Source organism: Pteropus alecto, unplaced genomic scaffold (assembly GCF_000325575.1).
Source record: "Pteropus alecto unplaced genomic scaffold, ASM32557v1 scaffold71, whole genome shotgun sequence".
NCBI classification, from domain to species: Eukaryota; Metazoa; Chordata; class Mammalia; order Chiroptera; family Pteropodidae; genus Pteropus; species Pteropus alecto.
Genome location: NW_006433024.1, coordinates 8,967,486 through 8,994,401, shown reverse-complemented (window position 1 = coordinate 8,994,401; position 26,916 = coordinate 8,967,486). Strand labels below are relative to the sequence as shown.

General features: G+C 30.8%; 1 protein-coding gene across 2 annotated transcripts in view; it reads right to left on the bottom strand.

The window, feature by feature from the left end:
* Nucleotides 1-26,916, bottom strand: part of ELP4 (elongator acetyltransferase complex subunit 4) — a 196,702-nt gene that overhangs the window by 142,763 nt on the left and 27,023 nt on the right. For both annotated transcript variants that reach the window (XM_015586315.2, XM_025044148.1), the window contains exons 4-5: nucleotides 11,314-11,445; nucleotides 3,644-3,783 (exon numbers count right to left, since the gene is read on the bottom strand). In XM_015586315.2, the coding sequence (XP_015441801.1) occupies nucleotides 3,644-3,783; nucleotides 11,314-11,445 (272 nt within the window). The remainder of the gene's footprint in view (nucleotides 1-3,643; nucleotides 3,784-11,313; nucleotides 11,446-26,916) is intronic.

Below are 26,916 nucleotides of genomic sequence, written 5' to 3'. Positions count from 1 at the left end.
CAATTTGTCTAGGAAAATATTATAGAAACCTTATAGAGAGGTTCCATTTAAGCCGGTAAGGAGATTTGGCAGGAGAAGAAAAATGGAATGACTTCTAAAATCTTAAGTATTATTACTATCCTCTTTGCATTGATTTTCTCCAGGAAAGCTAACTGGTTGTCTCAGAATCCAATTCATTCAACTTAATACAAAATGTTTAGTTAATGTAAGAAACTACTATCTATTGTTAGGATACATATATAAAAATAAAATCTTGCATTTCAAAGAAACATATCAAAACAAATTTATTCTATTTACTACCAATTTGTATGTGAACTCAACATTCAAGACCTGATATATCTATAATAAAAAAGTAATATTTTACAATACAGTAGGTGTATTAGTGTGGGCTCTCATCTTCCATAACTGCAAACTGGGTGGCTTAAACAATAGAAATTTATTTTGTTACAGTTCTGGAGACTAGAAGTCCAAAATCAAGGTGCTAGCGGAGTTGGTGTCTGGTGAGCGCGCTTCTCTTGGGTGGCAGATGGCCGCCTTCTCACATGGCTTTTCCTCAGTGTGCGCCCAGGAAGAGAGTAGAAGCCAGTGTCTCTCCCTCTTTCTTAAGGACATCAATCCTATCAGACCTGGGCACCACTATCATGACCTCATGTAACCCCAATTACCTCCCAAAGGCCCCATTTCCAAATACCATTACACTGGGGATTATGGCTTCACCATATGAATTTGGGGCACACAAACATTCAGTCTGTAACAGTAGGTGAAGGAATATTTTAGTAAGTCTATTAATAAATAAGAAAGTTGAGATACCATCTATACCCTGAAGAACAAGGACTCTTTCTACTGAGAAACAGAAGTGTATTTGGGCACATCTATTAGTAAAGCTTGATTCAAAACATTGTCAAGTTTAAAATCTTAGACTACAGTATTATTTTCAAAATCAATTTTCCTGTAATTGTTTTGTGACTCAGGTTATCCAATTTATGACAATAAAATACCAAAACAAAATCATCTGGGTAATACTATTGTGATACATCTCAGGTTTTTATATCCAGGCTTTAATTTAAAAATTTAAACTGTATGTATGAACATTTTTGATAGGCAAACCTAGCAATAATTTTAAATTTGTTAATGAAAATTTTAAATGACCTTCAGTTTTAGTTACTGTAAAAAAAACTCTACATGTTTCAATGGTGCTTTTAGAAATTATGAAATTATATATTATAGCCTCACATATGATAGTGGGATACAGCTATATCCTCTAGTCTTAATTATAGAAGAGTATAGACAACTGTAAAGCTTAGCTTTATTGTTTTATAAATGAACCAGTAAAGTTCATTTTAGTAAAATGAGCACGCGCTTTTCATAAATTAAAATAAATCTCACATGGTAAAGTACCCATTTTCAAAATTAATTTAATTACATGTTTAAAGTTTAATTACATTTAATTAAGCATTTAAGTTTAATATGAAATAAATGAATTATCAGTTAACTACTATGAAATGAAATACTGCCTTGATAATTAAAATCTATAAATTTTCCTATTCTGTGCAAAACTGTTAGCTCTCAAAAGATATTCTGAAAAAAATTATTTTAAAGACTATAGGACTATATTCTCACAGCTGATCAAGGAGTCGTTTTTCTCCCATCTAGCTTCATGGTCCATGCTTGCACTGCAGCAGTAATTGGAGACACCCGGTACAGAAAAGACAGCAGAGGTTTTGGGGACTTGGGTTTGAGTGTCAGCTCAGTCACTTACAGCCTACAATAGAGGGAAAGCTACTTATCGTTCGTGACCTCCAGCTTCCTATAAAATTGGGATAATATTGCTTTTCTTGGAGAGTTGTTGGAAGAATTAAATTAGATATCCTATGGTTAAATGCCTGGAATAGTGCCTGACATGGAACAGGTATTTGACTTCAGTTGTTGAATGAATGAATAAAAACCTGTACTTTTTGTCTTAAAAAAATTTTTATCCTTAAAAAAATATTTTTTTAATCACAAAAGTATCACCATATTATTTTTCATGTATTTACATCATGCTTATTGTACATTTTACATTTTTTATTCTCTAAGCACTCCATGAATAGAGGCAGTATAGCATCATTGTTGACACAAATTTCTGAGTCATAAAGAACTGACTTTGAGTCTGGGTTCCACATTTACTATTTATGAAATCATGGAAAAGTTATTTTGACTTATTTCCCAAGTGTGTATGTATATGTATGTCTGGTTCAGTAAATGGCAAAAAATAAGAACTATTATAATCAATATAATCATTCTAAGTTAACAAAAATATTAGCGATGTAGGTAGGACAAGTGGCATTGCCCCTCCCTCAATTTTTCATACGGGGATATTTATTTTCAAGGACTTTAAGAAAATTGCCCAGTAGGTTACCAGTAGGATGAACTCAGTATCACAACCCAGATTTTTAAAATTTCTTTTGTCAGTATGCTTTCTTCCATAACACAGGAAGGTAAAGGTGAAGGACATGAAAATCTTGTAATGCAAAAAGAAAAAGAGAGAGATGTGATTTAGGTTAATCCTGACTCTACCACTTAAGAGTTGAGCCTCGGATAAAGCACTTCTGTGAATTTCAGTATCTTCTGGAAAATGGGAATATTTACTTTTGTAGCAAAGATAACAAAAGTAAAGTATGTAGTAGAGTGACTGACACATAGTAGTCATTCATTAATAGTAACAATTAGTATACTAAGACAACATCAAAGCAAGTTTGTAGCCGATACCATAATGAAGTGAAGAATGTTTTTTTTGAAACATTTTGTAAAAATAAATAGGATACTCTTCACTAAATTCTTCGGTAATATTTCTGGAAAACTGTAGATTTTTAAGTCATTTCAGTTCATTTAATAACATCTCACTTTGAAAATAATGGTTTTACAGTGCAAAAGAAAATAAAGGCAACGACATATTCCATGGATTACCTTCCCCTGATCTGACTGCAGTAAGAATTACAATTGAATATTCTTAACACTTTTATAAATTATTCAATGTCACGTACTGTAATTTTTAGAGTTTCACCTTAAAGTGAGTAGCACTATAAACACATGTTGGTTTAATACTTGAAACTCTTCATCGTAAAGCTCAAATCCTAAATTCTCTTAAGTCATCTAAAAAATATAGGTTGTTTTATTTATAGTAGAACTAGATATAGAAACCCATAATAAATAAAATATTGGAAAACATGTACTTGCTTACTTTTTGAAAGGGCTCTTATTGAACAACATGGAGAAATAGCATTACTTTATACCATTTTCACTGCTGCTGTTATTAATAAGTAATATTTAGGTGTTTTTTTGCGTTTATGCCTGAAAGACCCAGATTTAGAACTATTCCACATTTTCTTGAAAATAAAAACAGCAGGTATTGTAAATTTGGTATCCAGGCTTTTTGTAAATTGCAAAATAAGAGTAATATAGCATGTTCAACAGTTTACAAGACCAGGAAAAGAATATCATACATAAGGAAATAATATGAGACATATGCACAATTAAGGTTACATATTATGCAGAAACTAACATTTATTATTAAGATGTGTACTTTTGATATGCATTCTTTCAAAGAGTGTGGTAAAAATGCATTCTATTAATCTTTGAAATCAGAATTGAGACATTAACTTACCAGGATTCTACATTAAGAGTTGAAGATATTTTTTCTGGAAGAAAAAATCCATGACATTTTGAAGCATCAAGTAGTTCTTGTGGTATCTTTTTTGAAGAATCATAATAATGACCAAATCTTGAAGATGATACTGGTCCAGCCTGTTAAGAAAATCCATATTCATTGTAAAAAAAAAATAGCTTTTTTTAAAAAAAATTACAATTTATTTGTCCTACCCTCAGCAACACTCATATATTCATATATTTTTATGGTAATAAGAGCTGATATATGGACATTAAATTTCGAAGAAACATACAACAATATTTCTTATTTTAAACTACATAGTTAGAAATCGACCTTTTTATCTCCCATGTTTCTTTACTCCTGGTGGTTCCCTAAGTTTGATAAGAATTTAAACATACCTTTGGCTTCTTTACTATACTGTATACCTTCTAAGTTCAAAAATTTAATATATATGTCTCAATTATTTAAAAATTCTAGGTTTTAATAACATACTAAATATGTAGTCGCTAAGAACCAATGAAAACTTAAGCCAAATTAATTCACTGGTGAGGGGCCCAAAAGAAATTAGCTATTTAAATATATTAAACTGAGTATCATTTTAAAACTAAATTCTCACAAGACAGTGTGTGTGTGTGTGTGTGTGTGTGTGTGTGTGTTCAACATTTCTTATAAACTTAATATTAAACTTATAGTATAAAATGTATTAGGGTACTCCAAATGGGAACAAAGCACATGTAAAGTGAGAGAATATATATAAGCTACATTAGATAAAACAGAAATTTGTCATAATCATTAGTTCATCAACAATTCCTCTTTTGTGCCCTCTACTAACAATTTCTTCGACAAATTACCTTTCTCTTAAGACACTCAAATCTCTACTGATGCTGAATTTATTTACATAGGATAGTAAAATCCTAGTAATATAATATTACTCTTATATGTTTTGAATAAACTCTGGGCTGATTTCTTTTATTCGGCACATTAGAAATATATATGTACCTCTATCCAAAGCTGAATTACTATGAGATTCCACCTGGCAATAGTTTCTATTGAAATCTCTGATCTAAATTTACATAATTTCAACTGTCCTGAATGTTACAAAAGAGACAAGTTTCAGAACATTTCACAAAACTATAATCTCAACAGAAATTGAAGAACTATACACAATAAGTTCTTAACTTATTTTACTAAAGAATTGACAACTTTGTAATTTAGAAATACACATTTGCTTGACACTAAATATTTGCATTTTTAAGACTTTAAGGATTCATATTCTTAAATTCAATGCCTATAAACATTATACAGTAACAGAATGAAAAAGACTTAAGTCCAATAAAAACATTATTCTCAGATTCAGCCTGTGAGTTTGATGTTTATTTTCTAAATAAAATGATTTTTCATCCTTCCGTAAGTTACTATTTATTTTCATTAATGAAAGAGACCTATTAATTAGCTTAATATAATCTTTTCAATACAATATTCAGAAGTCTGGTTCCCAAAAGATGATTTATCTATTTACCATGAAAGTATTGACTAATAAATTATGTAATGTTAAAATTTGTTTCCTAAAAATAGGGTGTAAAGTTTTAAAATGTAAAGTTATTAGTCTAAAGCAATTTAAACAAGGTCTGTTCTTTGGCCTATAATCTATTCTTTATCCGGATTACTGTTCAGAATGTTTTTACTGCAATCTCTGCTAGAGCTCATCTTTTTATTGTGTAAGTCCAAACCCCCTTAATGTTTTAGAAAGGCCTTGACTAACTGAACTTTGATCTGATGTCTTCATTGAGAAAAACACCAGGTTGCCCATTTCAGATGCAAATCCCTCTAAGGCCCAATAGAATTTAGTAAAGACAGCAAAAAAGAAGAAACAAGAAGTTTCCAGGATCCTCTTTGAGAATCCTGGGGCACACTGGTGTCCTTAATCCACACTGCTGCATGGATTAAGGTAGGTGATAACCTTTCCTGATTCAAAAGAATAAGCAGAGTGCCTACAAACTGGGTGGAGACTAGGATTTGGTAATAATAAAACACCATGCAATAAAAGCTTGGTCTATGTCAGAAGCCTCTGAAAAGGCCTCAATGTACCACATTCCCAGGCCTAGTAGGGAAGCTTGCAAAAGCCTACCTGAATCAAATAAGCATGAATAATCTATTTTAGCAGACTGGCCATGGGGAGAGAGAAAGAAAGAGAGACTCCCCTTCTTTTAAGTTTGAGTTAATAAATTTATTAGTGGACTAAAGGTTCTTGAAGTCCTGTGCACTCAGAGAAATATGCTAAATTGTCAAGAAGCAGAGTATGCTTTTTAAGTTGCCGGTCTCTATTAATGTTTCTAATTATAATATTAATGTAATAGAAATCTCAGATTTGGGATGAATCAAGGCAGAAAATCGATTTCATGCTGCGACAGTTTACATATAGATAACATACAATTCATTAAAATGTAAAAATAAATTTGGAAGCTTTTATTACAATTAAGTTAATTTTTTTTTTAGAAATTAAGATGACATATGGCAACCAAAATATTTACAGGTAGACATTAAAAAGTTTATTAACGATGACAAATTTTAATCCTTCACTAAAAAATTGAAATGAAAAATAAATATATTCTTCAAGGAAAAAACAATTTTGAAAGTAATGCCCAAGAAACCCAGCACCAACATATAATCGCAAATTTTTTAAATGCTGCGAAAATCTTTTGAGGCCTAGAATTATAAAACACTTAAAATAATTCCTCTAAAAAAGATAACTAAATGTTTTATATCTAACAATAATGATAATAATAACATTCCAGGAAAAACTGCCAACTCCACACAAAAAGATGCATTTTAAAAAAATCAAACTATCATCAATAACTAGTCAGTTTACTTGGTATAATAAGAACATCTTGCTTCAGTTTTACTTTATGAAAACTTCTATTTCACATTCATAAATTACCCGTTAACTTTGTTAACTGTAGAAGAGAGCAAACTGTCATGGCTCAGTATAAATTTGCTATACTAAAGGAAAATATATGGAAAGGGGAGACTGCTGAGTCCCGCAACTCAAGTATGTTAGAAAGAAACAAAACTTTCAGAGAAAAGCTGTACCACAAATAAACAGTCTAAATAAGACATTTTCTCATGATCACATTTTTTTTCTCAGTATGGCATAACAGAAAGCAAGAACCCAAATGGTTACTAAACCACTTTGAGCCTCAGTTCAATCACTAGAAATCAGAGCTAAAAACAACTATTATTTCACTAGGCTGTTGTGAGAATCTAATGCAATTTGGGCAATGGATATTTTGTAAATTATAAAGCACTATTAAATATTGTCAATTATTATTATTGTGTCATAATCCACTAGTGAATCAGAAGATTCATCACCATTCTTTATAATTATACTGCCTTATTGAAAAATATTTGTTGTCATCTACAGCAGTCCTCAACCTTTTTGGCACCAGGGACCGGTGCTCCTATGAGAATCTAATGCTTGATGATCTGACGTGGAGCTAAGACGATGATGCTAGTACTGGGGAGCGGCTGCAAATACAGATGAAGCTTTGCTCTCTCCCTCGCCGCTCACCTCCTGCTGTGTGGCGCCTGGTCCTAACAGGCCACAGACTGGTATTGGTCCGCAGGCCCGGGGGTTGGGGACCACTGAATTCTACAACATGCGCACATCCTCACAGGGCTGTTCTGGCTGAATCACTAAGGCAGAAAACCAAAGTATATGAGGATTGAACATAATAAAGATCTAATACATAGTCATGAATTACTGGAGCCATTGTAGGCTTTGACTATAGTAGAGCTCTATGATATTAAAAAATTAAGTCTCAGGATGTGCTGCAGGCCAGCAATTCTTAGGGTGAAGAGAGAATAGGGTTGATGATTGGCTAGGAAAGAAGTGGACATGTGCACCTAGAAGAGAAAGTCAAAATCATAGGACGAGGAAGGGTGTTTTTAAAAACTCGATACCACTCCAACTGGAAGAAATGCTGCTTATGCTGCTCTGAGCTATTGCTATTGATTTAGGAATGCATATTCTTATCCTTTTTGGCATTCTTTAAATGGGAAAATGACTACACTCTTAGCACCTCATGACAACTTATATTAAAAGGCATATCTGATAACTGACACAGCTAGTTTTAGACTAGTTGTTTAATCTTTACTCCTAATAGTGTTAACTATATTTTGGCCCATGTGATATATAGAAAACCCATGGTTTTGTTGTTGTTTAAACTGATAATGGCAGAGTAAGGCATGGATTTATAGAGTAGATGATGATGAGTGATTGCCAATGTCTATCAGCCTTGGCAAATCACCCTACATAAAATTTCTGTGACAGGCAAATATACATGCTGGTGACATTTCAAAGAAAAGCAAAGAAGCCAGAAGAGGATTCTACTTTCTAAACTTGACAGAACTCACTTGTAAATACTAGTAAACTTAAGTTTGACCATTGACTGTAAATTCAAAATAAGCTATTATTGCATTTGTATTAATGAATGCAATTTAACTTAGTTTCACATTTAATTAATACAGTATATAATTCATTTGCTCATGTATTCAACAAATAACTACTGAGCACCTACTATATGCCAGTAAAACAAAATAGTCAAAGTCCATCTTTCTCATTGACCTCACATTCTGGTGGAGGAGACAGATGCTATCCTTTCTGCTAGGTGATGATGATAAGGGCCCTGAAGAAAAATAAGGCAGCGAAAGGAGATGAAAGAAAGAGTGGTTTTATTTTAGATGGAGTGACAAGAAAGACATTCCAGATAAAGTGATATTTTAGTGGAGACTTGAAGAAAGTGAGAGAATAAGTCATCTGGGGAAGACCATTGTAAGAAGAGCACAATTTTTAAAACATCCAAGCTGTAAACTTTGAAAACTGAGCACTGGGTTTATGTGTTAATATGTAACCTCTGAGAAGTTTACTCCCATAGATAATCAAAACTGCAGGTACACCTTGCTCTAAAGGGGAGAATGGGATATGTGCTACTACTTATATGTAAAGGGGGCAGGAATAACATCTATAATTATAACATATAAAGAAACAATGAATTATAAGAAACAAAGATCTTTCCAACTTTAAACAGATTTTATAACAAGCAGCAAGAAAAAATGCTTAAATTTTCATTCACTTGCATTTTCACTGATAATTTCACTTGAACGTTAGTAACCAATGAAAAGAACAAAACAGCTGAGATAAAAATAAAGATAAAGGAAATGGAAAACACAAGTGACATATAATGTAAAACTAGTTTGGTATACTGTTTTCACAAAACAGCTACATTTGACTTAGAGCTTATGTTTTTATTAACTCTTTCAGAACATAACAGCAGAAAAATTAGAATACAGTCACTCTTTATAAAAGAGTCACTAGTATGCCCAGGTAAATGACTTGCCAAAACAAAGACATAAAGCTCTTTGCCATTAGGGTTCTCAAGGGCTAGTTATGCATACCTTGTCTGTTTTAACGCTATCACTCAACTCACATTTTCCTAAACAGAATAACTAACTACATTTATTCTGGCCTCTTGAACCCAGTTCTCAGTCACATCCAAGCTAGGCTATGCCTACAACAACTATTAATTACATAGAGCTTCCTTTTATTTTTTAATACAAATTTATGGTATTCTACTGTATACATATACCAATATTTATTTAAGTAGTTGCCTATTGATGGACATTTAGGTTATTTCTAATCATTTGCTATTAAAAATATGCTGCATAAATAGCTCATATATATTTTATTTTATACCTGAGTAAATATATTCACCATGTAAACTTCTGAAAGGATCAAAGGGTATATGTTTTTTTAATTCTGAGAGATAATACTAAATTAACCTTCACAGAAGTTATACCTCCTGAAATTTCCACCAGCAAAGTATGAGAGTACTAGTTTCCCCAACCCTTGCTAATTTAGTGTCTTACCAAACATTTTTAAATTATTGACAACATGATAAGAAAAAATGGCAGGTCAGTGTAGTTTTAATTTTAATTTCACTTACTGTGACTGAAATTGGGCATCTGTTTTTGTATGTTTAAGAGCCACCTGGATTTCTTTTCCATATTTTTGCCCATTTTAAAAATTGGGTTGGTAGATTGTTCCTTATTCATTTTAGAAGTTCTTTATATATGTGGAAATTTATTCTTTATTTTATTATATGAGTTGTAAATATCTTCTCTTCAGTTTGTACTTTATTCACAGTCATTTAAATCACTGCTTAAGAATCATATTATTCAAATAGCTTTCCCATCTAAATTAGAACAATTTACCACTGCTTAATATGTATCTATTACAACATATTTTATATTTGGTTCATATTTGATGCTTAATTAATATCTGCTGACTGAATGAATAAATACATTTGTCATTCACTAAATGTTTATTGAGTATGTGGGCATTGGTAAAGGTGCTAGAGATACAGAGAAAATAGAACAAGTTGTCTACCTTCATAGAGAATTCTGTTTGATGGAGAAGAGAGTTATAATAACAACTATAAGAAAGTGAAAAGCATTAGCAGCAGAAATATAAGCAATTTATGAAAGGCAATTCTCATAGGATGGGTGAATATAGTGTTTTATATACACACAGGGAGGAGACTAAAAGGGTAGGCTTGAATTAAATTGTATAGATGTTGTATACAATCATAAGTTTATATTTCATACTGCAGGCTTATAACAGCAAACAGATTTCATCTCATGTACTACTAACTCTCATTAACTGGTGTGATCCCCCAGAACACTCTACGGAGAATTCTAATATGTCTAAGCTTGATAGGAGGATACTATGACTGATAGTCTGCGATATATTTAGAAAGAAGTAGTGGAAACAGGAAACTGAAGTAGGCATCTGCGGTTAAGCAGTGTTGTAAACCATCTTCTGTCCTTGAGAAAGGTAACACAGATGTCAGTGTGGAAGACTAGAGAAGGGTGGACTTTGGGAATTATGTCTTAATCAGATCAGAATTTCTTTCTCTTTCTACCAGTATGATAATGTCTGGTAGACATTAGAGTGTCCTGAAAACGAATGATACAAACAAACAAATGAAGGAGCTAATGAATGAACAGAGGCTTCACCAGAAGCAGAGTTCATGAGCTTTAGTGGGGCAGATTTACTGACATATTTTGACTTCTCAGAAAAACTTCCCTAACTTTCTCTTAGTCAATCCTAGAAAAGTTAGGTTACCAGATATTTGTGTTTAAAAGAATAATGGTTGAAAATGTATAGGAATAAAAAATAGTTATTGCAAAGAACTACCACTTATTGTGGATATTGAAAGGTAACCATGTTGGTTCGAAATGGTTCGAAATGGTTTTGTTAGTTCATTTAATCTGGCTTGCAATCCTAGAAGAACAAATTGTTCGAAATGGTTTTATTAGTTCATTTAATCTGGCTTGCAACCTCCATAAAAGATTCTATATGGAGATTATGAAAGAAATGAAATAGTCTATTTTAGAAAAAAACAAAAAGAAAGAAAAAACCACCACAATTTGCTTTACTTTTAAGAAATATGTCATCTTGATCAAATCCTCTATAAATGAAATACCTAGTCATTTAAATAAATACACATGGTAGTGCATCTAAAGAATAGCAAGTATGCGATAAGAAATTCTAAAAAATGAAAACAAATACATCTGAAAATTTTAGAAATTGTATGTTGTTGACTTGCCTCCATCTTGGGTAACAACTGGTAACGCCATGCTATTTTCATCTTAATGTTAGATTCTGATGTTTCACGATTATATACACCTTCATCAAATTCTCTTTTACAGTTATCATCAAGTAATGGTGCAGGAAGTTCCTAAGAAGACAGAATGACACATTATTAAGCATGTGTTGTAAAAAATATGATAATTTTCTTAAATAATATTAGCAATACTAGGATTTTCCAACATATGCAAAATCGATGGCTTAAAATTGGTTCAAGCATAAAGTTATGAACAATAGATATCTAAAACAGAAAAGAGATAAACATAATATTAAAAGTACAGTTTAAATTTTTAGCAATGAGCTAGATTTTTTTAAAAATTCAAATTTTTATACTGACTAAAAGCATTGCTATTGCAAAAAGAGGCTGTGCTCATATTTTAAATTTATACACTTAAAGCAAAGTCTAGAATTAGCATTTACGTATTACATGTAATTATTGTTATGTTTGCCACAAGGTAAAAATAAAGCATGTGCGCAATCTGTTTACTGGTTTGTAATTCTAGAATTCAAAAAACTCATTCACCGAAATAATGGGTGAATAAGAACTAAGAATAAAGACATTTATTTTGTCCATATCAAACATTAGTTTTGCACCTGCAAGCTTAGGCCTCTTCTTTTAACAATAAAAACAGAATTTAAAATCTCTGATTAAATGAAGAGAAAATGCATTCCAATTTTACCTTTTCTTTATTGGAAGCTGACCTACTGATTGACTACAAAAACATATGAAAAAGATGTTTTTTTATTAGAAGGTACTACAGAGATAATGCAAAGAAAAAAGTATATGTTTCTTGAAGAAGGAAAACAGGCAATAATACTTTTTATTTGGCACAATCATAAAGATAACATGGGGCATTAGATTGAATATAATTTTGTGCTGTCGTTAACAGTATATATTTCAACTTTTACTTTTCAAGACCAAATTTATTTACGGTCAGAATCATGTCAACTAATCAGGTGGAAAATATGTTAACCATCATATATTTTAGTCACCTCCTGTAAGACCTCGAAATAGATTCACACTTTAATTTATGCCAGTATTAGAAACTAGTTATATCATTTAAGCTCTGAACCCATCATTCCTAGCACAGCATTAGTATCTTATAAAAATGAAATAAGTTCTTTTTCCAATGGAAATAAATATTTGTGAGTATAGTTCAATACAACATAGTGGATATGCATTTGAATTCTGTAACCAGATTGTTTGGTCCAAATGTTGACTATACACACTGGTAGCTTTGTCTATGGTTATGCTGATCACCTATTGGACCTCTCTCTGGCTCCATTTATCATCTGAAAAATGGAGAAAAAAGTATCCACTTCAAAAGATTGTTGTAAGGAAGAAATGAATTAAAAATGTAAAATGCAGAGAGTGGTGTCTGCTTCACACTAAGCACTCAACAGATGTTTGATTATGAGAATTCAGCCAAATAATTGTCTTACCCATTACTCAGAACCCCATATTTCGTATTGTCAATATTAGGCAATATTTAGTATAAATATTTGGATTAACGTTTTTTTTTCAATCTCAGGGACACTTAATAGTTATGACTAAGGTATAAAGTTAAAAAAAATTAAAAAGCCAATCCATCCCACAATAATCATTAACATTAGGTAATCAATATTCCCAGCATATACTTATGTATATACATGGATGTTAGAAAATATATTTCCACAAAAATAGGATATGATAGAATGCTATTAATAATTTTTAAATTAACATTTTACTTTAATTTATAAAAGAAAACAAAAATGAAGTAGAATTGAAAGAATTGTTGACTTGATCAATGATTCTTTACTTCAGGAGACATTATTTCTTAACACACTCTCCTCTAAGGTTAGAAATGTGACTACGAAGCCCATTAAGATGCTGGAGTCACTGTGCTCCTTTTTACCTATTTCAGTTTTCAATAAAACTAATTCCTCTCTCTTTCTCTCCTACAAATAATGAGGAAATTAGCACTTATACACTTTCGCCCACCTCCTCTCTCCCACGTTTAGTTTTTTTCCCCTATTATTCTTTATTGTCTAGGCTCATAGCATTTACATTTATGTCTGCAGTAAGAAACAGAGTTAATTTAGGCTTTTGTTGAAATGAACTTATTTTTCTTTAAAAAAATTTATTTATATTATGGTAACATTGGATAACGAAATCCGGTAAGTTACAGGTGTACAATTCAAGAGTAAAGCATATATATATATTGCATTGTGTGTTCACCACCCATAGATTTCTGTCACCACATATTTGACCCCTTTTTCTCCATCTACCTCCCCAATCCTGCCTCTCCCCTCCCCTCTGGTAACCACTAGTCTATTGTGCATGTCCATGAGTCTCTGTTCGTTTGTTCTGTTTGTTTGTTGCTTTTAGGTTTATATCCCACATATAAGTGATATCATGTGGTTTTCAACTTTTTCTGTCTGGCTTATTTCGTTTAGCATGATTATCTCGATCATTGATCCTCTTACCATCGTTCCATCATTCTTAAATTTCCTTAATTGATAGCTGCACTCATTCAACAGTGTCAGGAAGGTACTATGAATAGAGCAGTGAACAAAAAGTCCTTGCTTTCATGGAGTCATGTTCTAGAGCGGTAGTGATATGAATGAACATAAAGAAAAAAGGGGAAATACAGAGCAATGAAAGGAGGGGCTCCTTTAAATAGGATAGTCAATGAAGCTCTCCTTGAGGAAACAGATTATGTTTTCACATATATTTTTACTCAACTAATGTTTTAGTTGAATATAATATTTTCATTTGCTTAGAACTAAGTAGATATTGCTTTACTGTCTTTGGACAATGAATGATGCTGTGGAGAAGTCAGAATTGTTAGCTAAAATCTCCCTTGTAGATTTGCTTTTTCTGTCTAAATGCCAAATAATCTTCCTTTATCTTTGCAGTTCAATGGACTATATTCATGTGTCCTACTTTGTATTATTTCCTACCTATAAATTAGGTGCCCCTTTAAGTGGAAGTTGTTAATTTCAAGCAAAATTTTTGTCTCATATTTATTTTTCTGTTTCACACTAAAATAGAACATACATTTGTCGATATAAGTATTAGGTATATCATCGACAGTTATAAAATATTGCACAATAAACAATTTAAAATGTTAGATGAAAAAATATGTTTTCCCATCTTCTAGACCAGCACTGACTTACAGAATAATTTGGGATATTGGAAATGTTCTACACCTGTTCTGTCCAATATAGTAGCTACCAACTACTTAAATTTAAATAAACCATTTTCCGCAATGCAATTATATTCTCATTTGCTTTTCAAATCTCTTTTCTCTAACTTCACTGTGACTGTCACAAGCTTGTTCCTTGCTGTTACTATATTGGGTAATGACATTAAGTCAACGTGTATTTTTAATCTTACAATTATCCTTTTAAAAAAATCTATTTCTCATGTTTTCTCATTTTATTTTTAATATTATTTTACTGAACTCATGTTAATAAATCTCTTATGGAAGAATTTCGTTCTCTTGAGTTTTATTCCAGATTGAGTTTTTTCCTAGCTAAAGTTTGAAGGCTAAGTATTTTCATATCTACCCATTTTTCTGTACTTTCTGGTTATGACAGCTTAGGCAGAGGTATATGCCATATTTTTTTAGAAAACCTAGGTTCTTTATTTTCTTATAAGATTTCATTAAATGTTAGCTTCCTGTGTTCATAGCACTTGGTTTAGTATTTTATTCCCATTTGGAAGATGGTGGATTATATACCCAATTCATTGTTGCTTTTTGAAACGTTTGCTTTAGTTTGAGATCATCAGCCCTAATTATCTCTTGAGATTATGCTAATTCATTGATTTCTGGGTAAGAGAGTGAAGTCAAGAACTGCACTGAATGGTGACTTTTGTTTGGCCATGGACTTTATAAATTTATGGCATTCGGTTGGGCTCTGACTTTTCTTGTTCTCTTTGGTACAGCTGAAATTTTGGAGTATTTTAAATTATTTTTTTGTTTGATAATGTAGGAGAGTCCATGGTACAAATTCAGTACCCTGATATCTTAACTCCCAATCTCCATATTCAATAATTCTTAAGTGATCTTTAGGAAGATTACTAACACAGAGAATAGGGGAATAAATACTCATAACCTTGCCATAAGAACTAATTGAACTATTGAGAACATTTCAAACATATTAAAACCTGTCTTCTTATATATATTGGTTGATAGCTATCATTCCCCCTCTAAATTATATCTACAAATTATTTTAAAGTAAATTATCTTCAATTATTGGCTCTCAATTATTTTCCTGCCTTTATATAGTCACACAGATAATATTAATATTTTTTATTGCTTTGTGGGGAGAAAAGATAAACCTTACGGAATGTCAAAAGAATTTTGGAGATTCTGATATTTTTAACTCTCCTGATCCACAGCCCTATCTTCAGGGTAAAAAATCACTAATTTTATTTCTGAAATGAGGAAGTAAATAAACATTGAAATAAGATATCATAAAAACTTAAATTTGATATTTATAGTTAGCTTGCTGAATCTATTTCCACATGTAATTGTCTAAAATTTGTTTTTTCTCAATTGTCTTTTTCCACATAAAGAAATCTAGATATCAAAAACATTTTGTGATCTGAATTAGTTTTATTAATCTGTTATAAAGACAAATCAGCATTATTTACAAAACCACTGGTCCAGAATTTTGCTATTCAATATAGTAGCCCTTATCAACACGTGACTATTTAAATTTAAGTTTATGTTAATTAAAATTAAACAAAATGATAAATTCAGTGCCTCAACTGTACTAGCCACATTTCAAGTGCTCAGTAGCCACATGCGGTTAATGGACACTCTATTAGGCAGTGAAGGAAGAAGATATTTTTGATATCTATTAGTCATCGCTAGTCTAGAAAATGAAATAAGTATTTATTTATTCATCTAACAATTTAAATTGTTTACTCTGTGACATTTTAATACTGTCAGTGATACACTTTATACTTATATCAACCAGGATATTGAGAAGCATCACAACTTAATTGTTTAAAATTAAAATCAGGAGATTATTTTATTTTTCAGTACCTAAAAAGGTACTGCACCTTGTCATCCCCCCTTTCCCCCTGACTCATGCACAATTAATCATGTAACATCATGAACTGCCTTCTTTGCTTAGGCACTGTTTTCTGTGTATCTTATCCTGTAGCTTTTATTTTCCCCAATTATTTAACTTTTTAATACTTATCTTTTATAATATGAATTTTTACAAGTTGATTCAAATCCTTTGTGGAACAAAGCAAACCAGAAATAAACATTTTAAAAACATTAAAAAACATTTAAAAAAAAACCAATTTCCTAGTGGTTATAAGACTGATAGTTATGTGTTAATTGTATCTCAATAAAACTAGATCAAAAAAAAGAAATGCTGAGAAGAGAAAAGTAGAACAAGAAAGTAAAAAGTTAAACACGAAGGAAAGGAAGGTACTAAAAAGCTGACATGATACTGAGCAACTGAGGGAATAAGAAATAAAATCCATCTTCCTTTCCTCTTTCAGAGGTCCAGTTTAGTGACACAGAATGGCATTTTCTTTTCAAAGTGTTCAATTATATTATTTGATTTTGAAATGAAATATTTATACAATTTTACGTTTTAAATGAGCTTAATTATTTTTCAGTTTGTAAAATGAACTTATGAATGAAGTATTGAAGACTCTATTACAGTTACGGAATTTAAGAGTTGTAATCATTTATAATGTGCAAGGAAGTTATAGCTAACAAGAGATAATGGGTTGAAAGGAAGAGAGATGGTAAAAGAAATAGTGATAACTTTATCTTACATAACATGGAATTAATAGTACAATCTAAAATGGGTGGTCAAAAAAGTAAAAGGCAAAAAGCACAACTTAAAATTATAATGGTAACTACTGGAGGAATTAAAAATAACACAAATCAATGTTGGGGGACTTTTCATAAGGGAGAGTGAAAATGCACTGGGTGGGAGGAATTTCACTTTTCAACTTAATTCCTGTATTATTGCTTAATTTTCTTTTTTACCACCATTTGCATTGTTTATAATAAATTCTCCAAAATTTCAATGTTGCAATGTGTTATAAAATGTTTCTAATCACAAATTCAGTGAAAGAGTTCCTGAGAAAAAAATGTATTTTATAAATGACAACTATATTAACCAGTCCAATCAATATTATCAAAATATGGCTTATAGATTTTTAAAATATAGGTAAATTTTCTTAATTTTCTTGCAGCATACTAAGTTTACCCACTTTTTAAAGGACTAAGCACTTCCTTAGAAGTACCTGATTCATGGATTGTTTCCCTTATATGATTGTTAGTATTTTAGAGATTCGAAAACAGTGGTTTATGCATGGTACTGCGAAATGAAATGTTAAGAAAGGCACTTTAAGAAACACAGATTAAGTTCTAACTTCACAAGACACAGAAGTATTATCAAGAAAATATCAATACATTAAGAGTGGCAATTATTTTAACACTGGTGGCATTATGGTGAGCAAGGGCAATTAAGATGTATGACAACTAGTGGGTAATTCCAATATATCAGAACTCAGTTTCAAAAATGAGGCATATACTCACTGTTCCACTAATTTGGACACATTTTTTTTCTTCACATGTTACCATTTCTGAACTCAGGCTGCATTTTACAATAGATAGTATATGAAATTGTCAGGGCAGCAGATATAAAATTATCACTGCTTGCAATATGTACAAACCTGGTTGTTATTCCTGGTATGTAAGTAGACGGATATAATTCTTCAGCATTTCATCCAAGAACCCACATATGGCTCAATTAAAGAATATGAATGCGAAGCTGGCTTTCTAGAAAACTTCCACTGATACTTTCTGAGAAAATTAAGAAAGCATCTGCAACAATACTTGCACAATGGACGTCACTGCTTTAGAATAAAACCAGGGTGCAATAGTGAAGTATCTTTTAAGAAATGCTGCATCATCAATGTTTATGATTACACAGAGAGCACTGATGCTAATGACTATGAATCAGAAAGTGATTTATTACAGTAGTAATATGAATGTGAAGAAGTTTTATGGATAAGTTATATGTTTTGTTTACCTTCTCTCTTTTTATGTACAAGTGTGATATGATTTTAAAAATGAATGTCTAAAAAAACTCCTAAAAATAATGAAAAATTCTAAGTGGAAAAAAAAAAAACCTATCCTGTCCTAGTTATTTGGCAGTAGTTTTGTCATACGGGTACATAAAATAATGATGAATCTTATAATCGATGGCATCTCAGATTTGATAAAATATGGTATTTCTTAAGTGCGCCAAAATTTTCTTAGCATCTCTGTTTCTAAGCACTCCATCAATACATAATAAATTTGTATCCCAATATAATATGGATAAATGTTAGCATGCTAATAATTTACATAGCTACGACCTACGTGAATACCTGGTTGTTGTTCAGCATTTTTATCATTCTTTTAGCCAGAAATATGAACGAAAATAGGAGAAAGTAAAAAAAATTGGTCTATACAAATTAAGAATCATCAGTAGTGTAGTTTTTAAGTCTTGTGATGTAGAGAACTCAATCCTAAGGCAATAATAGTGCCACATCATCCTATATAATTCTGACCAAAAAAAAAATCCATTTTATGAAAATTTTGTCTTAGTGATTTCAATTCTGCTATTCAGAATTCAAGTGAAAAGAAAGGATTTAAAGATATACCAAGAAATGATATTTTGGGAAAAAAAAGAAATATTCTGGTATTTTTGTCTTCTAATATTCAGGAATTATTATGTAAGAGTTTGTATCCAATGTGTTGTTATATTTGTGAGCCCTAAGATTTTTGAAGTATGCCATCAACTACCCTGCTCACTGTGACTCATTGACCCTATCCAAGATGAGCATTGCGGTAATCCCTACTATTTGTTGCAATGTCTGTAACTAATCAAACTAAAATTTAATAAATGTTTTGATAAAATCTCTATTTCAAGAGAATGCTATGAATAAAGTCCTCAATATTCAACTATTACAGACGTCAATCACAGATCAGGATCTTCCTTCATACTTTTGAAAATCCCCAGTCTTTGATTTCTCATCCAGTGCACCAATAAAACACACCATATGGTTGTTATAACTTTGTTTCCTAAAAGAAAGACTATCGGATTTTTTTATCCTGCAGTGTGGTGCTTACAGTTCCCATAAATTTGGTCGCAAGGATCAGGAATAAATAAAAATGAAAATCAGGCTTCATAAATTCTACACAGAAGATAGCATGGAAAGTATAAAATTTCTCTCTTTTAATCAAATGAATCAGGTTAGAAAATTAACACGAATAAAGAAATTGCCATTACATTTGGACAAAAACAGTTGTTTGTCTTACTTAAAAAAAAAAAATTCTACACAAAACCAAATTATTGCAAACTTCCAATACAAAATATACTCCAGTGTTTAAGTATATTTATTTTTTTTAAACATTTATCTGTATCCATAGGCTGCTGTAAATATATTTCTTCCCTTTTCAATCCATGACATTCTGTGCTTACTGCTATATTATTTTGTGGTCTTTGTTTTGGCAGATGCACAAGCAAAATCTGACTCCAACAGTTTGACCCTTCTCACTTTTTATGTTCTCTAGGGCATAATAAAACCCAAGATACAATCCCTCAGCAGTTAATGAAGCTTAACCTCCCACCCTCTTAATTACCAATGCATTACACCAAGTATGGGCATCATACTCCTCTCTAAGCTATTTTACAATTCAGCAGAAGTACTACTGAGCTATTATGTAGCAACATAATCCATGCAGCATGAGAAATCCTTCTTAAAAATAAAATCTTTTGATCCTTGCAGGTTTTGGTAACTGTATAATTAATACTACTTAAGTATTATCCATGTATCAGTAAGTATATTTTATTGTATCAGTAAGTATATAACTTTGTCGATTTGGGTTTTTTTCTTGGGGCAGGGGTAAGGACATTTATTTTCTGAAAGTTAGAAAAAGAAACAAATCTAAAGATATTACCATAAATTGAAAACAAAATACTCCAAATGTCTAAACTGAGAATCCATATAGTAAAAGTATGTCCTCCACATTATCTTCATTTAAATATTTCAAAGTATAGGGAGAGAAGTGACTTTAATTGTTAAAAGCATTCAGAAATGTAGAGTGCATGGAATAAGTCAGAAGTCCGGGAGTATAGTTGACGGTGCATAAAAACGTTTTTAAAACTATACTTGAAACTAATAATAACATTTTTTTTTAAAAACCTCATAGATTTTAAGATTAGTAATTCATGAATTAACTTATTTCCATCCACATTTTAAGTAAATTCAGTACTTATCAGGGGACATCATAGTGCAATATCAGATTTTTTTCTTGAATATAAAGGTGGCAAAATTGCTCATGTTACAAGAAGAAAGAGTAAAATTGGTATACAAAGAATATTGTAACTAAACTTCCTATTAAACTATTGACAAAAAATGATGCTTTTAATTTTGCAACTACATCAATTAACATAAATCTGGAAAATAAAAAACCAGTATTCTCAATATTTTTGCATTGATCCACATCACATTTCTCTTTAATATGTAAACCAGAAATGCATTGAGAAGACTGGAAAATCTCTTAAGTTTCTTGACTTAGGGAGAAGGAGAAAGATAACTTGAACAGGAAATGGAAGTCTGTGCTAGAAGTATTCAGAAATGAAGGAAAAGGCTGGCACTGAGTAAAAAAAAACAAAACTACTTCTAATTAAATGCACATCATAATCTAATTATTTTTAAAATTACATTCTAAAGAACCATATTTTTAAAAGCATCAATCATAGAAGGATCTCAAAGCAATTTAGACATGTAATTAATCCCTGAGTCCTACTGCAAGCTAGGAGGGAGGTTAGGAAAATGAGGTACAGGCAAATTTAAATTCCTTATCTAGGTCCTAGCAATATGCCTGACCAAGGCGGCCACATGATTTCAAGACTGCTTACTGATGGCACTGACTTAAAAGGAGTTTAGAGAGAACTGCATTGAGTTTCTTGGCATTCTGATATTTTTTGCTTTCATAATTACTTTCTCACATATGTAAAAAAATCAAAATTGTTAAGCTTTTAAGAACAAGTCTCCCTGTGGTCTATATGAATTTAAAACATTTCTTCATATATCAACTCAGATACAGAATTTATATATTTTATATATCAAAATATAAAAGTTATATTACATATTTCTTCAAAGCATTCGCTGTACTTCAAAACAAATATTTTTCTTCAGAGAGGGACAAATATTTTTATTCAGAGAGGATACACTGTTGGTATCTATTAATATTTCTAGCCATAACAATTGGAGTTTTCTTTTCTAGTTTCCTTTACAAAGCAAAGTTTATACATTAAATGCTGTCAATGTTTAATCTAGTTCTGATTGCACAACCAATAAAACTTACTCAGAGAGATTATAAATTAAAAAGAAGTAGTAATTAACTACCATTGTTAAAAACATGTGAACTCCTAAATGTGTGTATATGTGTATTATATATACATAGTGTGTATATATACATATGTATATAGTGTATATATATGTATATATGTGTATGAATATCTTTACATGTCTGTATATCACTAGTTATGAAAATCTATATTAAGCAAACAGGTTACAAAATTCCTTTAACTATTAAGTGTCCCTATTGAATATAAACTAAACCAATTTCTAAAAACCTGATAAAACTAAAATTTTTCTAAATATAAGGTCCAGATCAGTTAAATCCCTAGATTAGGAAAATACAAGTGACTGGTTTTATTTGTTTGATGTCACATTCATTTTTCTAGCTTATGCAAAATGTCATAAACAAAAATTCTTAGGGTATTGTGAGGTACTAAATGAAACTGGATATCACTTTATTTTTATTAAGTTTGAAAATGATATTTTGTAGTACATTTGGTGCTAATAGACCGAACTGGTTCTCCTTCTACTCATTGAGAACTGAGAAGTAGAGGAAGCTGGGTAAAGGCATAAAATAGATTTTCTTTAATTCTATAGCAACCTATATGTTGTAATCTGTTTAGGGAATATATAGGTAAAAAATTTCACTTCATACTCTCAGATCTATTTCCTACTTTCAAATTGTCTTCAGTTTAATGCTATCTACCCTGTTTTTGAAATCTATAGCACTGACTTTTAGACACACAGACACACACATACATACACAAATTAGTGTAAGAATATTTTATAAAAATGATAGGCACATTTCAAATGCCTCTGATTCCATTAATTTTCCATAATATTAAAAGATAGATGTAGCGAACAAAGGTCACTTTCTGCAATTGCCTGTCAGTTTCTGATGAATAAAACTTAAAATTTCAGGAAAGAAACACTGGCCACTGACAGAATCATGCCAACAGTAGATGGAGAGATAGTCCTGTCTTCATTGGGGTTTTCACACAGTAAAGTTATCTTTTTGTACATAAGAAATCTTCACAGACTGCTTAATGACCCTTGATGGTACAACTGTGTCTTTTTCATGGCTTTCAATGTGTTATTTAATGCGATAATATGTTAATTTGGGGAGCTGATGAAAAAGTTATTTCCTTTTAATTTTAATGGCTTTGGTTTTCAGAATTTCAAGTCACTTCCTCCTCTGTTATCCACCCCCAACACAAAAGGACTGAATAATTTCTTCTGAATACTATTTTTTGTAAAAATATTCAGAAGAAAAATAAACTCTAATATTCCCAATTCTGGCTTTGTGTGGCTTATTTTCAAAGAATGATAAAGTACTATCTAATAGTTTCAAGATTTTAACATTTCTTTTGAGCCTAACAATAACCATCAAGTATTGACAACCATTCATTTTTTGTATGTTCAAAATAAAAATTTTTGAAAGTAAATGTGAGGTGAGGAATAAGTGTTTTTAAGATTAAGAAAGCAAAACCCCCAGATATTTAATTTTTAATGTGGAACTCTGAAATAAAGTAGCTAGGATAATATCTCTTATTCCAGAGTTCCAAGTGACTTGTACAAGGTCCTGCAGCTAGTTAAGTAGCAATATAGACATTAAAATCTAAGCCCAGATCTCAAATATATTTCCCTTTCCTGAAGATAAATATTACAAACTACGGCACTCTTGGTATATGACTTAGGTCACTTTTCTGCATGCGAAGTTCCTTGCTCTTGTTGATTAATATACAGACATCATGGCAAATGTGTATTTATTTTAATGTTATATTAGAAATGGTTCTCACTAACTAGTGAAAGAGAAGTGGGTTTATTTTCCTTGATATTTTTATCGTATCTTTCATTTTTTCATTGGAAAATAAGGCACATGCCATCTTTTAAAAACTGGCTACAAATGTAGGTCACTGGAAGCAGTACTGAGCCTCTGCATGTTTTTCTCTTAGTCTTTTTAGTTTGCCAAAGAAGCTCTAACTGTGGCTGCCAGGGGAGAACTTAGAATTTTAAATAAGTTCTTATAAGTAGTGAGGGTGAAAAAAAATAAAGAGTGAAACTCCAGGGTCAAACAGCAAATTTCTGGCTCAACTAGCACTTCAGAGTTGTAAGCACTGAAAATCGTATAGACAGCTTGACAATTTTCTGAACAAATAAATGTTGAGAAAGAAATGAAGAAAAATATATACTGATTATAGCTCTGCCTTCAAAGGGTTCTTGTAATATTTGTGCTTACACTATGGAAAAAGGATATACAGTGACAAAATAGTTTTGATAGGAAATACAACAAATTATATAGGCCAGAAGAGGTAAAAAGGTGTGAGAAAATGTGCTACTTATGCTATTGGGCATGCATAAAACTTACAAAATGGAATGATAGAAGGGCCAGAAAATAATTTTTAATTATTTATAACATGATGTATTGTTTTTGTTGCAAATCATTTTAAAACTACAACATTGGAGATGAGTATGATTAAAAAAAATGTTAAAAAATATACTTGGCCAATCAAGGGGTATTTCCTTATCTTCATTCTTACAGCTATCTCAACTTTTGGCAGAACAAGGAAAACAAGATAAAGCTGAGATATTTTTGTATTCTATTTACTTAGAAAGACCAGACTGTATTACAATGTACTAAGAGCAAATAACTGACTACTCAGTGGATTCAGACTTCTAATTCTTGTTCCATGATCAGTAAATAACAGATGGAGGGTAAACACAGATTTAATCTTGATAGCAAACTGACAGAAGGAAATCTTTTAAATAGAAATTCAACTTTACGTTGTTTAGCCAATAATACTGCCTCACCTAATTCTTCTTTTTTCAATTATATTAATTTTTTTCCCAATATCAAAAGAACTTTATTAAATATATTGGAGTGGCAGTGGTTAATAAAATTATATAGGTTTCACGTGTACAATTCAATATGTCATATGTATATTACATTTTGTGTTCACCACCCAAAGTCAAATCTCCTTTCATCACCATATTTTTGGTGTCTCATCTAAAGCAATTAGTATCTCTCATCTTAATTATAACCAAAGAATCGAATAAAACAAAAGACTCATGGTACAATGAATAAGATCTTAACAAATGAGTTCAATATTTGGGTAAAAGACTGATATTTGGGGATATAAAATAATATCTTCTAATTATTAGATAACATTTTAATTTTTCTTATGGATATTTAAAGGCCATAAAAAGAATTCTGATGATATTAGTCTAAATTTTCATACTTCAGTACTAAATATCTTGTTGCTATATTAACTCATCACATATTATATAGTTCATTTTAAATGAATTGTTGCTTACTTTATAACTTATGGATTATTATGAAGCAACTCATTTTCAATTATGAAAGATTTTCTCTATATTAAATATGGGAAGTTTTATCATAATTGATTTTATATTTGAGCTATTTATTTACTAGTATGTTTGATGTTAAATATATACTGTATACCTTTAGTAAAAATGAAAGTAGTTATAACACTCCTGCTGGTAAGCATGTACTTACCCTGGGTATATATTAAAAAATACAATTTTTAAGCTGTAAAAGAATTCTAGCTTCCTACTTTGTTCTAACTGTGGTTGATGGTGGACAGTATGTAGTGTATATAACAGATAATTCAAAGAGTTGATGGAAAGAGTCAAGAATGAACCCTTTGCTCTAGATATTAGATGTCTCTCCCTGTGTGAATATTATCTATCTGGCATGTCATTAAAAAAATATTCAAATTAAGTTTTAAAACTAACCTTAATATATTATGAAATGGCATTTAAATTTACTTCTAAAAATCATTTAATTTCTATAAACACATAACATCGTATTGTTAAAATTATGAAAAGAATATGAGAAAAATCTTAGTATTCTCAAGTTCTAAGGAAATGTATGTGCATGCGTGTATAGTTTTTTATTTCATAAAAAAATCAGCCTAACTACTGATAAATGTTTAAATATTTTAACATAAGTTATAATTTTTGGTATTTTAGAAAACATTCCATAGAAAGTTTTCATGGAGAATACTTATCACTGTTTTTGAGATGATCAAGAAAATTCTTTTAGATAAAAAAATTTAACTGAAAAATACTTACCATATGTTTTTAAAACCTTTAACAACATCATGTATATTGTTCTATAGGATTATCTAAGGGGTGTAATTTTTCAGAGTTACATCTTAATGCTGATTTCCTGAAGGAGCCTTGACTACAATAGGCATGAATATGTTTTCAAAGGATGATGGATAAATTGCTGGGTGGTTATATAAGATATCTTAGGCAGCTGATGTGGCTTTTTATCCTTTACTTGTCTTTTAGTTATATACAGTTTTAAGATAATTATGGTCTATAAGATTGTCTTTTACCTTTTCTTTTACCAGCAATATTTGCCTTGGTTATAGGTTCCAGAAATCCTCAATCATATATATCATAAAATTAAAACTAAGCAAGTACAGCATTTTCCCCCTACACTGCATCTGTAAACTGTTAATGCCTTGGTTTTGGTCATTCATTGTTGGGGTGTTTGATACAAATGAAGTTTTAAGTATAACTCTGAGTTGGGCAGACTGAAATCTTGACTGAATATTATATAGAAAACCTACTTATCCACATTAGTAGTCAACATCTCATTTTGAATTGCAAAAATATTTTATTTATTCCTCTCAGAGAGATGCTAAAAACTTTGTCCATGCAATGGTGTTATGAAGAATATAAATAATTTAAATTGTTATCAGCCATAATTTTTTAATCCAGTCTATTTTAAACATGTGAACACTAAGTAGACCACATTAAATATGTATGTGTTAAAATAATACTCTTTGTACTTTTTATAATAGAAAAATAAAAATGGCATATTATTTTATAAATCAAATATTGTTTTACTATTACATATTAAACATGTAAGAAATATAAAATGACAAGATTGAGAATTTAAGAAATATTACTGATGAGTGAAGAAAATTCTATTAATAAACCAGATGTATTTTCAGAGTAGAGCTGCATTAAACTTACGAACATAATGAAATTAAAACAGTTTAAATTTAAGTTTTTAAATATTTTTTTATGTAGAGAAATGTTAAGTATGCATATTACTTAGCATGTACAACCTTTAACTACTTTCATTACTCGCCTACATAAGTGATTTTAGTCAAAAGCAAATAATGGCATTAAGATCAAAGA